This window comes from Colobus angolensis, unplaced genomic scaffold (assembly GCF_000951035.1).
Source record: "Colobus angolensis palliatus isolate OR3802 unplaced genomic scaffold, Cang.pa_1.0 Scaffold208, whole genome shotgun sequence".
Lineage (NCBI taxonomy): Eukaryota > Metazoa > Chordata > Mammalia > Primates > Cercopithecidae > Colobus > Colobus angolensis.
In genome coordinates, this window is record NW_012115244.1 from 985,583 (window position 1) to 999,660 (window position 14,078).

At 47.3% G+C, this 14,078-nt stretch overlaps 1 protein-coding gene across 2 annotated transcripts; it reads right to left on the minus strand.

The window, feature by feature from the left end:
• Positions 1 to 717: 717 nt before the first annotated feature.
• On the minus strand, positions 718 to 9,443 carry ZBED4 (zinc finger, BED-type containing 4). 2 transcript variants are annotated; one of them, XM_011942254.1, is made up of 3 exons: positions 9,432 to 9,443; positions 7,848 to 7,851; positions 718 to 7,465 (listed from the first exon to the last, which is right to left on the minus strand). In XM_011942254.1, exon 3 carries the CDS (start codon positions 7,134 to 7,136, stop codon positions 3,618 to 3,620), a length of 3,519 nt encoding a protein of 1,172 aa, XP_011797644.1. In that variant the 5' UTR covers positions 7,137 to 7,465; positions 7,848 to 7,851; positions 9,432 to 9,443; the 3' UTR covers positions 718 to 3,617. The 2 variants fall into 2 exon arrangements, 1 of the variants encoding a protein (XP_011797644.1); XR_001001800.1 differs by lacking the exon at positions 9,432 to 9,443 and having other exon boundaries at positions 718 to 774; positions 2,459 to 7,863.
• Positions 9,444 to 14,078: the final 4,635 nt, after the last annotated feature.

A 14,078-nucleotide genomic window follows, 5' to 3' on the forward strand; every position in this document is an offset into this window, starting at 1 on the left:
CGCCCGTCTCGGCCTCCCAAAGTGCTGGGATTACAGGCTTGAGCCACTGCGCCCGGCCACAGTAACATCTTATTATGAGAGTGTTTTGAGAAAGTGAGCCAAAACTTTAGCAAAAAAACACCCAGAAAAGCCTCACCAGAGTCTTTCTCCACGATGACAATGCTCCTGGCTTATTCTTCTCATCAAATAAGGGCAATTCTTCAAGAGTTTTGTTGGGAAATCATGAGGCATCCACCTTACAGTCCCGATTTCACTCCTTCTGACTTTGTGTCCTCATTTTAAAAAATCTTTAAAGGCACTCATTTTTTCTTCAGTTAATAATGTTAAACAGGCTGCATTGACATGGTTAAATTCCTAGTTGCCCTCAGTTCTTCAGGGAGGGACTAATGGCTGGTGTCACAGCTTACAAAAGTATCTTGACCTTGATGGCGCTTACATTGAGAAATAAAAATGTTGCTTTGTTGTTGTTGTCACTGTTGGTGGTTTTAAGAGACAGGATCTTGCTCTGTTGCCCAGGCTGGAGTGCAGTGGTGTGATCATAGCTCACTGCAATCTCAAACTCCTGGGCTCAAGTGATCCTCCTGCCTCTGCCTCCCAAGTAGCTGGGACTACAGGCATGCACTACTATACCTGGCTAATTTCTTGAACTCCTGGTCTCAAGCAGTCCTCCCACTTCAGCCTCCCGAAGTACTGGGATTACAAACATAAGCCACTGTGCCCAGCCAAGAAATAAAGTTTTTATTTTTTATGTTTTACTTCAATATTTCCACAAGTCTTTTAAAGTCCCTTCATATAATGACTGGTAATTTCATTCACTGAAGAGACAGTTCTGAGGCTCATATGAGGAGCTTTTTATTATCTGAGACAGACCTGAGAAATTAAGAACCTGCCTAAAACATCATTTCCAGGCAGGGAAACAAACAGCTCGCGGCTGGGGTTTTGAACGGAGAGGCAAAGTGGGAATGGCTAAAAGTTAACATATTTTCTAGTTGTACCCACAGTCCCCTCATTCAAGTACAGTGAGAGTCGGGTGACTGTCAGCACTGGGCCTCTTGTCCATCTTCCTGCAGGACTGTCAGCAACTGGAGGGCACAGACGGTTTGACCACTGAGTGCCTGGTTTCAACAAATGTCCACCAACCAAATAAAGGGAATGTACAAGATAAAACAACTCTCCCAGTGTCACTCAAGAAGGGCTATATTTTCTGTTGAGTAAAGCAAGTCCTCATTTTTTCCTGCAATCCCCTTTTATACACTCACTGTTACTCAGAACACTTCAACTAAAAATACAGCAGCATGAAGATGAAAGCTTAAAACAAAACAAAACAAAACATAAAGGCAGGCTAGCTCAAGGACCAGCAAACTTGCTGTTCTGGAAAGGGCCAAACAGTGAGTGTTTTCAGCCCTGTTTGGCCCTTTCAGTGGGCCTGTGGCCTCTGTCACTACTCAATTATCCTGTCGCAGTCTGAAAGTAGCCAAGACAACATGTTAAAAAACAACTGTGACTGTATTCCAAGAAAATTTCACTTAGAAAAATGGGCAGAGTGTCGGACTGGGTCCGTGGCTGCAGCTTGCCAATCCTGGATTAGACTATATGCTCTATGAGACCAGAGACTGCGTCCACGGAAATCTCTGTTACATCCCAGGAACTAGCCCAACCCCTGGAGAAGGGAGAGCACTTTGTCCCCGTCCAGTGAACGAGTGGGTACAATTCTGCTACACTTAGTTGTGCTGGCTTGTTTTGGAGAGAAAATCCATGAAGCTCAATATCCCAAAATTCTAAGGATATTACCGTTCCAAATACAATCTTAAGAAACACAGGACTGCAAGCTGGCCGTGGGCACAACTGAGCAAGGACTGTGGCTCCCTCCTATCCTGTGCACAACCCTTTCTACACCAGGATGACACTGGCCAGAGCTGCTGGCGACGGAGAGATGGGTGGGCCAGGACCCCACCTCCTCTGCAGCCTCACGGGCACTGTCCCTGACCAGCACTCCTGGGCATTCTGGAAGCAGGCTGTTCTCATGGGAACGAGTGCACAGCTACCAGGTGAGAGGGCACCAGGAAGGGCATGCACAGAGGCTGCGGCCAAGGCAACCCCTCGGGGCTGCCCACCGGCTCCTGCACTCTGGCACCACTTGAACAGGAGACCTGGAAAGTCATCGCCATGACCGTGATCAGAACTGCTGTTGTAAGAATTACATCTCCACTTCCCCGGAGCCCGGTCTGGGGTTAAGGTGGAATTTCAAATGCTGCCCAAGGACGGACTCTAGATAATGGACCACGAAGAATACGCCTGTTTTCTTATCCTAAAAATAAAAAGCCAGTGTCTGCCAGCACTAGAAAATCGCAAATAAAAAGTTTAATTTCAGAAACTGAGTTCACCATTTATAAATACACTAAAACATAGTCAATGCAAATTTAGATTAAGCGTAGGTACAGTATTTCAACAAAACAACAACTTTTCTAAAAGGTCGTAGGCAAATGAATGATCTGTCTCACCCAGAATATTTAATTGGTTTAAAATGAGAAAATGAATCTTTTTTTCTCTGAAGACATAATTGTTAAAAGAATCTGACAACTGATACTTCATTCTGATGTCCTTGGGATTCTAAAATATCCCAGTGATGGCTGCATCTTCCCTATCATTAAAAAAAAAAAAAAAATCTAAACACCTAAGGCTATTCTTACAACTGTAATATAACAAGCTTCTTCCCTGTTAATAAGCCATCGCTTCTAAAAAAACTTTACACAAATGTGATCAAACAAGGGGCTCAGTGCACACATTTCGAAAGACAGCTTCAGAGTGTGGAGATGCTGAAGCGGAGGCGTAGGGGTTTCAGCAGGGACCACCTGCCGTCAGCGTGTCATCGAACGCACTGGCGAAGTGATGAGCACAGTTACAAACGGATCACATTTCAGAGGAGCTGATGATAAACAGTTGGGGTATCTCTGAGTTAACTGACCATGTAAAGCCTGAATGCAGAAACCTGAAATGGGAAAGTTCTCAAAATAAGCTCCATGAAACATCTACGTTTCGTTTCCAAATGCCACGTCTCTGTCGTAGTAAACAGTTACCTTCCAGAATATTATCTGTACTCCGCGGGACACTTTAGAACCTGCGGTTAAAAACTGCTCAGTCAGGATGGCTTGCCCTCCACCTCCTATTTACAGATTTCATTTGATAGCCACAAAAGCTACTCTGTTGCGATTAAAGCAATACTTAACTAAATTACAGTACCTGATTCGCGGTTTGTACATAATTGAGTAAAAAGCCTACAGAATAAAATTGTTTACATCTTCTTTGTCATTCTAGTAAAACAAATTACTAGCCCAAAATTTTAAAAAACTTTACAGTTATGAATTAAAATCTAGTCACCATATTTCATAGTTGACAGGACAAGCTATTTCTAGTGGACATCTTAATAGAACGCCCCGCAAAACCTGCCTGAAGGAAAAGGGGTAAGGCACGTGGAGACACTGGTGAGCTGGAGGGCGGCCCTGAGAGTGCCTGGTCTGATGTCGTGCACAGCCCTGGGCGGAGCGGGTCACAGACCCGGTACGGGCTGCTAACACTGGGGCAGCCACGCCTCTGGCCTGGTGGTGCCGTTGTGAGTTTCAATACTGAAAGTATATTAAGGGAAGATTCACTTTCAAGAAGATAAGTTTTTCAAAATGTTCCATCATGAGCCTGGATTGGCCAAGGCTGCCGTTCTCAGTGGGCGTGTTGAACAGCTTTTCTGAAGGGACGATGCTTGGGGGGCAGCCCAAAAATCTGACGGCCAGCGTGGACAGCCCCGGCCAGGACGCCTTCTTCAGGTTCCAGTAGGTGAGCGGGTCACAGCTGTGTTCAAGCACTTCCTCCTCCAGATACGCGAGCACCATGTCTTCAGGCAGCTTTTCTCTTGGGTCTGTCTTCTTCACCTTGGCCACCAGCGACCACAGGCTCTCCTCTGCAGCAGAGTCTTTCGACGGGGAGCCAGCATCACCACACCTGTGGGAGGCAGCCGTGTCCTCTGAGGTAGAATTCATGAGTTCGAGTTCCCTGATTAAATCCTGCTTGTACTGCTCCGTCTCCTCCTCCGTAAACAGGGAGGCCTTGTAGCGAGGGTCCAGCAGCGTGGCGAAGACGTACCGCGGGTCATGGAGGGTGGCGGACAGGCGGCTCACCATGGCCTCTTTCAGAGAGCGCAGCATGGTGTCGATGCCCATCGTCTCCTCGAAGAGCATCTCCACCTTCCTGTTGAGGATATGCACCATGGGGATGACCTGGCTGAGGGTGGACATCTGCGTGCTCATCTCCCGGCTCGCGGCCTCGAAGGGCTTCAGCGCACAGCACACAGACTGCATGACCTCCCACTGGTCACAGCTGATCAGCTCTCGGAAGTTACACTCGATGGACATCTCGTTAATGGCCCTTTTCTGCTCGATGAGCCGCTCGAGCATGTGGAAGGACGTGCTCCACTTGGACGGGACGTCCTGGATGAGGTGGTGCTGGGGCAGCGCATACTCCCTCTGCAGCTCGGCCAGTTTCTCCTTCGCCTTGGGCGACCGGTGCACCCGCTCGCAGATCTTCCGGGCGAGGCTCAGCAGGTTCTGCACCATCCGCTGGCTCTTAATGGCCTCGCTGACGATCAGGTTCACCGTGTGGCTGAAGCACTGCACGCTCGAGTGCTCCCCCTCGCTCAGCGTCTTCCCGATGCTGGGGTTGTCAGTGACAGTGATGCCCACCTGAAGGCCAGTGGAGGTCACCCACGCTTCCCACCAGCACTCCAGCTGCTTCTGAATGCTGTTGCCACTGTAGTCGCAGTCCACCTGCGACACGTCCAAGAGCGCTGAGCAGTGGTGGTCATCGCAGCGCGGCCGGGCCGATGACTCGAAGGAAACCCAGTGGGCCGTGAGGGTCAGGTACTCACGGGTCTGGTTACTCATCCATATTCCAGACGTGAAGTGGATCACACCACTCTCAGCTTCCTTCAGGTGGGACATAATTATCTGCTTCACATTATCATACATACCTGGGATAGCTGTCCTGGAGAAGTAGGAAGGGGCAGGGAGGGAGTACTGAGGTTTCAAGTATTCAAGCAGCCTGTTAAAGCCAACATTGTCTACAAAAGAATATGGCTGGAGGTCAAGTGCAATCATTTCAGCTATGAGACTTGTGATTTTTTTGGCAACTGGGTGAGAATCATAAAACTTCTCATTGGTGTCATCGAAGGAGGAAGTGCCTGATAGTTCTGTGCCCCGCGGCACCGGGATGTCTGGAGAGGAGGGCCGCGCCGTCTCTGAGACCTCGGTTTTCAGCACGTTGCTATGGAACCGCTGTAAATGTCTCAGAAGACAGCTGGTACCCAAGTTAGTCGGCTTCTTCCCCCGGCTGATGGTCCGGCCACAGTGCAAGCACACGACTTTTGTGGAGTCTGCGGAGCAAATAGAAAAATGATTCCACAGTTTTGAGGTCTTTTTACTATTAACAGGAAACATAACTTGATTGTTTTTTGTGACCACAGTTGGCAAGTCAGTCAGTTTGGAAGAGGAACTTTCTGCAGAGGCCAAAGTGGCATACGGAGAGTTTGCCAGACTGGCACCCAGAAAGCCCTTCTGGCTCCCAAAAACTTCTGGGTGGCGCCGGTAGAGATGTCTCATCAGGCAACTGGTGCCCACGTCACCCTTCTTCCCCCGGCTGATGGCGCAGCCGCAGTACCGACACTCGGCCTTGAGGCTGTCCGTGGGGGCCAGGGAGAAGTGATGCCAGACCTCCGACTTCAGCCTCTTCATGACCTTCTTATTCTGCTGGAAGACGGCGCCAGATTCAAACAATCTAGGACTCAGCCCGTCAGCCTGCTGCTTCTCGGGAGAGGACGCCGAGACCTCCCCCACGTCGTCGGAAGATGAGAAGGCCGCCGCGTCTTCCATCAGCCCATCTCCAGGGTTCAAGTGAGACTGCAGGTCCTCAGTCAGCCTGTCAGGGGAGGAGGAGGCCGAAGGGGACTCTCTGACCAGCTTTACCGGAGACGAGGACACAGAGCTGAGCTCCCCCTCTGGCGGCAGCAAGGAAGGCAGCAGGGTGGGAGGGGTGGAGTACAGAGGCGGGATGCCCGTGCCCCCGTTCTCCTGCAGCACGATGGCGCGGTGTGCTCTCCACATGTGCCTGATGAGGCAGCTTGTGCCCAGGTCCTTCCCGTTCTTCCCCCGGCTGAACTCGTTCATGCAGTGAATGCAGACGGCTTTGGAGTTGTCCAGTGGTGACAGGTAGAAGTGCTTCCAGACAGCGGACCTTCTCCTAGACCCGGAGGTGCTCTTTGGAAGTGGAAGGCTCTTCTCCGCTAAGTTCTCTGCAGTCTCATCGTAATGGAGAGCAGGGAGGTGGGGAGACGACCCTACCAGGGCTTCTTCTCTGCCGCACTTCTCTGAAACGGACATGTCAGAGGAGATTTCTTCAGAAGAAACTACAGACACAGACTCCTCTGTTATTCGATCAGGGGACGGGATCTTAGATGTCACTTTCTGGACAAGTTTGATGGGTGAGAGGATGGTGCTGAGGTCGCCCGTGTCCGCAGGCTGCGGTGGAAGCAGGAGTGAGGGAGAGGGGAATGAGGACACGGCAGACACGCTGCCGTTTTCCTGAATGAGCACGGTCGGGTGTGCGCGTCTCACGTGCCTCATGAGACAACTGGTACTCAAGTCTTTCTCGTTTTTGCCTCTGCTGAACTCTTTCACGCAGTACATGCATATTGCTTTAGTGCTGTCTCGGGGAGAGATAAAAAAATGCTTCCAGGCTGGAGACTTCTTCCTGGAGCTCATGTTCCGGCTGGAAAGGAGGCTCTGGGTCACGGCCTCCATGGCCACGTCGTAGAGGGTGCTGCTGTACTGGGAGAACAGCGCGCCATAGTCGTCCTCACTCTCTGCAGACAAGTACTTCCCTGGGGGCTTGCAGCTGCAGCCCGTCCCACCGAGGCCCGCTCGCTCCCCACCGCTGTCCGTCTGCTTCATATCCTCCTGCTCACTTTTAAAGTCCATTCTTTCCAAACTATCAGGAGGAGTTCCATCATCATCTTCCTCTTCTATTTTAAACTTTATTTTATCAGAAACAAAATCACCGTCCTCTTTGGGACAAGTTTTCAAGTTATTCTCCATGACTGACCATAACTACTCTGGCTGTATCTTAGGTTCGTAAAAAACTGATCCAAATGCTCATTTGTGCCCCCGAATGTAGATTATCTTCACTTTTTCATCATAATTCCATCTTTCAGGATGTTCCTATAAATATGGCTAATCATAAATAGTACTGAAAAAAAGAATCTGTGACTCATGGTCTTTGAGCATAGATCACTGCTTTCCAGGAGTCCTGCTACTAAATCCTCATGGTGTAGACAACGATGTGTGCAGCAGAGACGTGCTTCTGGTCCTGAGGACAGGATCTGCCTGGTCATCTTGAGAGCAAACACGTGACCCTTGTGCATTACCTATAAGAGATGAAATCAAATTAAGCACGAAACTAAATCACACATTTTAATCTCTACCATCATGGCTACATCAGCCTAAATATGTATAGAACAAAACTGTATAATGGAAAACTGGAATAGAAAAACTTGTTCCTTGACTTCCTGCAATCCATTTACACAATGAAAATACTCCCAAATTGCAAAATAAGCAAAAAATAGAGACATGAAAAATATGCAAGTGGCCTATTAATAAAGGATTGGGGAACATGAACTAAAACCTAGAATGATATAAAGAGGTTGCTTCATCTAGAATTTATGCCCTCATCCTTCAAGCAGTTCATGAGAGGTACTCGCAGCTGCTACAATGAGCAAAGCTGAATTCCTTGAAAGAAATTCATCCTACCTTGCTAGAAGACCTGATACATGAAATACAAATTAGAAAACCTTCAGCTAACATATGAAATCATCAACCCAGACAGAAAGCTGAACATAAAATGGACCATGGTGGTTCCTGCATCTAAGAATGGAAAGATGTCCTGTGGGTGTAAACTGCTTCCAGCCTGTCCTTCTGTCACCCATTCAATGCCCCGTCCCCACGTGACGCTGCGTCCTGCTGGAAAACGCGGCTGAGAGGAGACAGTCACGGGACCTGACAGCCAAGAACCACAAGATTCCAGCTATGGTAAATGCTGGAATGAAGGAACATGGTGTTACAAAGACAGGAGAGAACAGGGGCAGGAGCTGTAAGGGTGTAACTGAGCCGAAGCTCAGAGGACGATGGAGTCATGTGGGGTAGGAGAACCCAGTTTAATAAGGAACTAAAACCAAGTAGCAACAAAAACATGTTTTCAGTAATATGGCAGCATAAATATCCTATAATAAAGCCAGACTCTAGAAAACCTCCAACAAACTTTTTTTGAGGAGACGGAGTCTCACTGTCACCCAGGTTGCAATGCAGCCTCGACTTCCTGGGCGTGAGCCCTCCTCCCAACTCAGCCTCCCAAAGTGCTGGAGTTACAGGTGTGAGCCAATGCGCCCGCCACAAACTTACTTTATAAGGTATTACTGGGCATGCCAGAAAGTGGGAGAATTCTTCAAGGGAGTGGCAAATGGGCAGGAGAGGTGTGCCATCCCCAGCCTGGCCAGCATGGGTCACCCCCACTGGGAGGAGCTGAACCTGACATTCCTCCACCATGCAGGAACCAAGAACTGAAGTCACCACATCATGTATTTTCTAAACCAGGGCATTTCTGAGAGTGAAAGGGAGCTATTAATAATACTGCTGGGGGCCGGGCACAGTGGCTCACGCCTGTAATCCCAGCACTTTGGGAGGCCGAGGCGGGCAGATCATGAGGTCAGGAGATGGAGACCATCCTGGCTAACACGGTGAAACCCCGTCTCTACTAAAAATGCAAAAAGTTAGCCGGGTGTGGCGGCAGGCGCCTGTAGTCCCAGCTGCTAGGGAGGCTGAGGCAGGAGAATGGTGTGAACCCGGGAGGCGGAGCTTGCAGTGAGCCGAGATCACGCCACTGCACTCCAGCCTGAGTGACACAGCGAGACTCTGTCTCAAAAAAAAAAAAGTTGCTGTTTTTTTGAGACAGGATCTCACTGTTGGCCAGGCTGGAGTGCAGTGGCACAATCATAGCTCACTCCTAGTTATTATTACTCCTAGAGAAATGAAAACCTATCTCTGTATGAAGAATTTTTTTTTTCTTTTGAGAGAGAGTCTCGCTCTGTCACCCAGGCTGGAGTGCAGTGGTGCGTTGGCTCACTGCAACCTCCGCCTCCCAGGTTCAAATGATTCTCCTGCGTCAGCCTCCCGAGAAGCTGGAATTACAGGTGCCTGTCACCACACCCGCTAATTTTTGTATTTTTAGTAGAGACAGTGTTTCACCATATTGGTCAGGATGGTCTTGAATTCCTGACCTCAGGTGATCCGCCCATCTCGGCCTCCCAAAGTGCTGGGATTACAGGCATGAGCCAACACGCCCAGCCTCTGTATGAAAACTTACATATAAAATTCACAGCAGCTTTATATGTAATATCGAAAAACTAGAAGACAAATTGTGATACATCCCTACAATGGATCATTACGCAGCAACAACAAAAGAATGAATGGATACATGCAACACGGATGAATCTCAAACAATCATGCAGAGTGCGGGAGGCGAACAGGAAGATCTGTGATTGGGGGAGAAGGGGCCACGAGGGGCACAAGACACAGTCAGGAGGGATGTGTGTGTCTATGCTGCCTGCAGGATGGGTTTATGGATGAGCAAGCATGTCCATACGAAGATTCATATGCAAATGTTCATAGCAGCTGTTTACACATAATATATGGATATGGATATATACTACATTATGCACTGTAAATATGTGTAGTTTATTGTATATCAATTATACCCAAATAAAGCTGTTTTTTAGGCCAGGAGCGGTGGCTCACACCTGTAATCCCAGCACTTTGGGAGGCGGAGGCGGGGTGGGGATCATATGAGGTCAGGAGTTCAAGACCAACCTGGCCAATGTGGTGAAACCCCGTCTCTACTAAAAATACAAAAATTAGCCAGGTGTGGTGGTACATATCTGTAATACTAGCTACTTGGGAGGCTGAGGCAGGAGAATCATTTGAGCCTGGGAGGTGGAGGTTGCAGTGAGCTGAGATTGAGCCACTGCACTCCAGCCTGGGCGACAGAGCGAGACTCCATCTCAAAATAAATAAATAAATAAATAAATAAATAAGCTGTGTTTTTAGAGAGACAGGGATTGTCAGACTGAATAAAAAAGCAAGACTTCCTATATGCTGCCTACAAGAAACATGCTTTAAACATAAAGACACAAATAGCTTAATCCTTTTCTCATTTAGGAAAAAAAAATGCAGCTCACTGCCAGCGCTCATTTACTTTTACATAAACACACTCTTTGAGGCTGAAGTAAATCTGACTGATTTTCAATGTGAAAATAAAACATAAAAACTGTTCTTGGAATTATTTCTAAACAGAACTAACATCAGAGTCATCTGAATCATCAGAATCATCTATTTTGGAAAAACTGGATTCATCAAAGGAATCTTTGGCCAGCAACTGAGAATGATGTTAACACCATGCGTGGGAACGCTGTGTCTTCTAGGGATTTGACGTTTTCAGCAACTGAGAATCCCTATATTTTGTAAGTGGAAATACCACGACTAAAAACAGAATGCCATAAATAAATGAGGTCTTTTGTTTCCAAAGTCGATAAACTCAAGCAATGCAGAAGTCATCATGAAAACGAGAGATTTCCTGGCAAACTTATCTCGGGGTAAACGCTGCAGCTGCAAGCACTGCCAGTGAGTGTTCTCGGGGCAAACAGGAAAAGAGTTAAAAACAAATGGATGGGAAAAGGTACACCACGTTAATACAAACCAAGAGAAAGTTGGAGTGGCGATATTAACACCAGGTAAAGATTTAAGAATAACATACTAAATACAATAAACAATGTCAGGAAATTACAAGGGGGTCAATTCATTCAGAGCGCATTCTCCCAAAGGGGCATATACCTGCAAAGAGACCTTCAAAACACATGAGGCAAAGCTGACAGAACTAAAGGGAGACAAGATAAGTCACCATCACAGATGGAGATTTCCACAGAACTATTCAATAAGTAACTGAACAAGTACATAAAAATCAGTAAAGACACAGAAGATTCAAATCAACACTATTATCCAAGTTGACCTAATGGACGTTTATTGAACAGACCAACAACAACAGAATACACATTATTTACAAGTGTACACAAAACCTCCACCAAGACAGACTCTTCTCTGGACAATAAAGCAAACCTCAATACGTTTAAAAGAACCAAAATCAAAGAACGGTTTCTAACAAGGGAACCGAATAAAAACTCAGCAACAGAATAACATCTGAAAAAATCCAAAATATTTTCAAATAAATAACTCATTATGCACAGTATCAAAGAAAAAAATCACAAAAGTAAAGCAAATTTACACAGTAAGCATCAAGAAAAAAATAATAAAGATGTGAAATCAATGAACTTTAAAAAAAAGAAAAAAAAATCAATGAAACCAAACTCTGGTTCTTGGGAAAGAGCAATAAAATGGAAAAGCTTCTACAAATATGATGAGGGAAAAAATGGAGAAGACAGAATTTACCACTACCAGGAATGAGGGGGGGGGGTATCATTACAGATCCTACAGGCATAAAAGGATAGTAAGGAAACATATAAAAAATTTTATAAAAATAAATTCTGCAACTGAGATGAAATGGACAAGCTGGGTGCGGTGGCTCACGCCTGTAATCCCAGCTCTTTGGGAGGCCGAGGTGGGCAGATCACCTGAGGTCAGGAGTTCGAGACCAGCCTGGCCAACATGGTGAAACCCTGTCTATACTAAAAATACAAAAATTAGCTGAGGTGCACCTGTAATCCCAGCTACCTGAAAGGCTGAGGCAGGAGAATCCCTGGAACCTGGGAGGTGGAGGTTGCACTGAGCCAAGATGGCGCCACTGCACTCCAGCCTGGGTGAGAGAGCAAGACTCTGTCTCAAAACACAAAAAGAAAAGAAATTCTGTGACTCAGATGAAATGGACAAATTACTTGAAAGACAAAAACCACAGAAACTCAAGAATAAGCTGATTAGCCTTTTGTTTACAAACTGAACTTAGAGTTGAAAAACCTTCCCACAGAGAAACTTCCAGGCCCAGACGGCTTCAGTGGTGAATTCTATCAAACATTACAGAAAGAAAACACACAAATTCTTCCAGAAAATAAAGGAAGAAACACCTCCCAATTCTTTATATAAGCAGCATTACTGATACCAAAACCAGCAGACATTACAATAAAAGAAACAGTTTGATATCCCCATGAACACAGAAAAAGAAAATCCTTAACAAAAATGTAACAAATTAAATTAAGCACTGTGTATCAAAGATAATATGTCATGATTTATCACAGGAATAAAAGGTGGGTTTAATAGTCAAAAAATTAAAACAGGCCGGGCGTGGTGGCTCACACCTGTAATCCCAGCACTTTGGGAGGCCGAGGCAGGCAGATGTCCTGAGGTCAGGTGTTCAAGACCAGCCTGGCCAACATGGTGAAACCCCGTCTCTACTAAAAATACAAAAATGAACTGGGCATGGTGGCACGCGCCTGTTTTCCTAGCAACTCAAGAGGCTGAGGCAGGAGAATCGCTTGAACCTGGGAGGTGGAGGTTGCAGTGAGCTGAGATCCAGCCATTGCCCTCCAGCCTGGTGACACAGTGAGACTCCGTCTCAAAAAAAAAAAAGGCTGGGCGTGGTGGTTCACGCCTGTAATCCCAGTACTTCGGGAGGCCGAGGCAGCTGGATCACGAGGTCAGGAGATCGAGACCATCCTGGCCAAAATGGTGAAATCCCGTCTCTACTAAAAATACAAAAATGGTGGTGGGCACCTGTAGTCCCAGCTACCTGGGAGGCTGAGGCAGGAGAATCGCTTGAACCTGGGAGGCAGAGGTTACAGTGAGCTGAGATTGCTCCACTGTACTCCAGCCTGGGAGACAGAGCAAGATTCCATCTCAGGGAAAAAAAAAAAAAAAATTAAAACAATACATTAGCGAAAGGAGGAAAACCATATGGTCATGTTATTCAACGTAGAAAAACATTTTTTTTTTTTACACTTTACACTTAACATTTTACACTTCCACCTCTATTCACAGCAAAAACTCTGAGCAAACCAGGAATAGAAGGAAATGTCTTCAGCCTTATGAGAGGCATCCGGAAACCAGTGCAGCTCCCATCATACTCATCAGGGAAAGAGTGAGTGCTTCCCCTCAGCATATTCTACCCAGCACTGGATGGGAGCCTGCCCAGGCAGGAGGCGGCTGTCAGAGAAAACCACAACTGCCTTGATGGGCAGACGACAGGGCCATCGACGTCGTAAAGGCTGTAAGGCCTCTCACAACTGCCTTGATGGGCAGACGACAGGGCCATCGATGTCGCAAAGGCTGTAAGGCTGCCACAAAACAGTACTAGAGCCAAACAGTAAGAGAGTCCAGAGGGGTCACAGGACTCAAGCTCATTCTTGCTCTCGGCACGGGCCAGCTCCCCCGGGATGTCCTTTCTAATTTCAGGCATCTGTCCTCCCTGGCGGCAGCGCTGCCCTGTTCACCAGCCCTTATTTTCTCATTCCAGGATGACCTTGTCCTCCATGCTCCCCGCTCCAACCTACAAGGTGGGCCGTGCACCTCTGCGGGTCGAAAAGAACCCAGCCGTTCTCTCTTAAAAACAGACATCTCATTTTAGGTTGGTCTTGACTCTCTCTGAGCCTTTCTTGGGGCTGCAGGGTGCGGGTGAGGAGGTGGGAAGACCCGATGCAGCACACCTCATATCACCGCGCCTCGCTCTACTGCAACCTCCACCTCCCAAGTTCAAGCAATTCTGCTGCCTCAGCCTCCCGAGTAGCTGAGACTACAGGTGCACGCCACCACGCCTGGCTAGTTTTTGTATTTTTAGTAGAAACGGGGTTTCACCATGTTAGCCAGGATGGTCTTGATCTCCTGAACTCATGATCTACCTGCCGCGGTCTCCCAAAGTGCTGGGATTACAGGCGTGAGCCACCACGCCTAGCCAACTATATACTTTTTTTTTTTTTTCTGTGATGGAGT

What these genes read in the sequence shown, in the direction of transcription:
- ZBED4 (XM_011942254.1), bottom strand. Translation starts at nt 7,136, where the DNA reads ATGGAGAATAACTTGAAAACTTGTCCCAAAGAGGACGGTGATTTTGTT.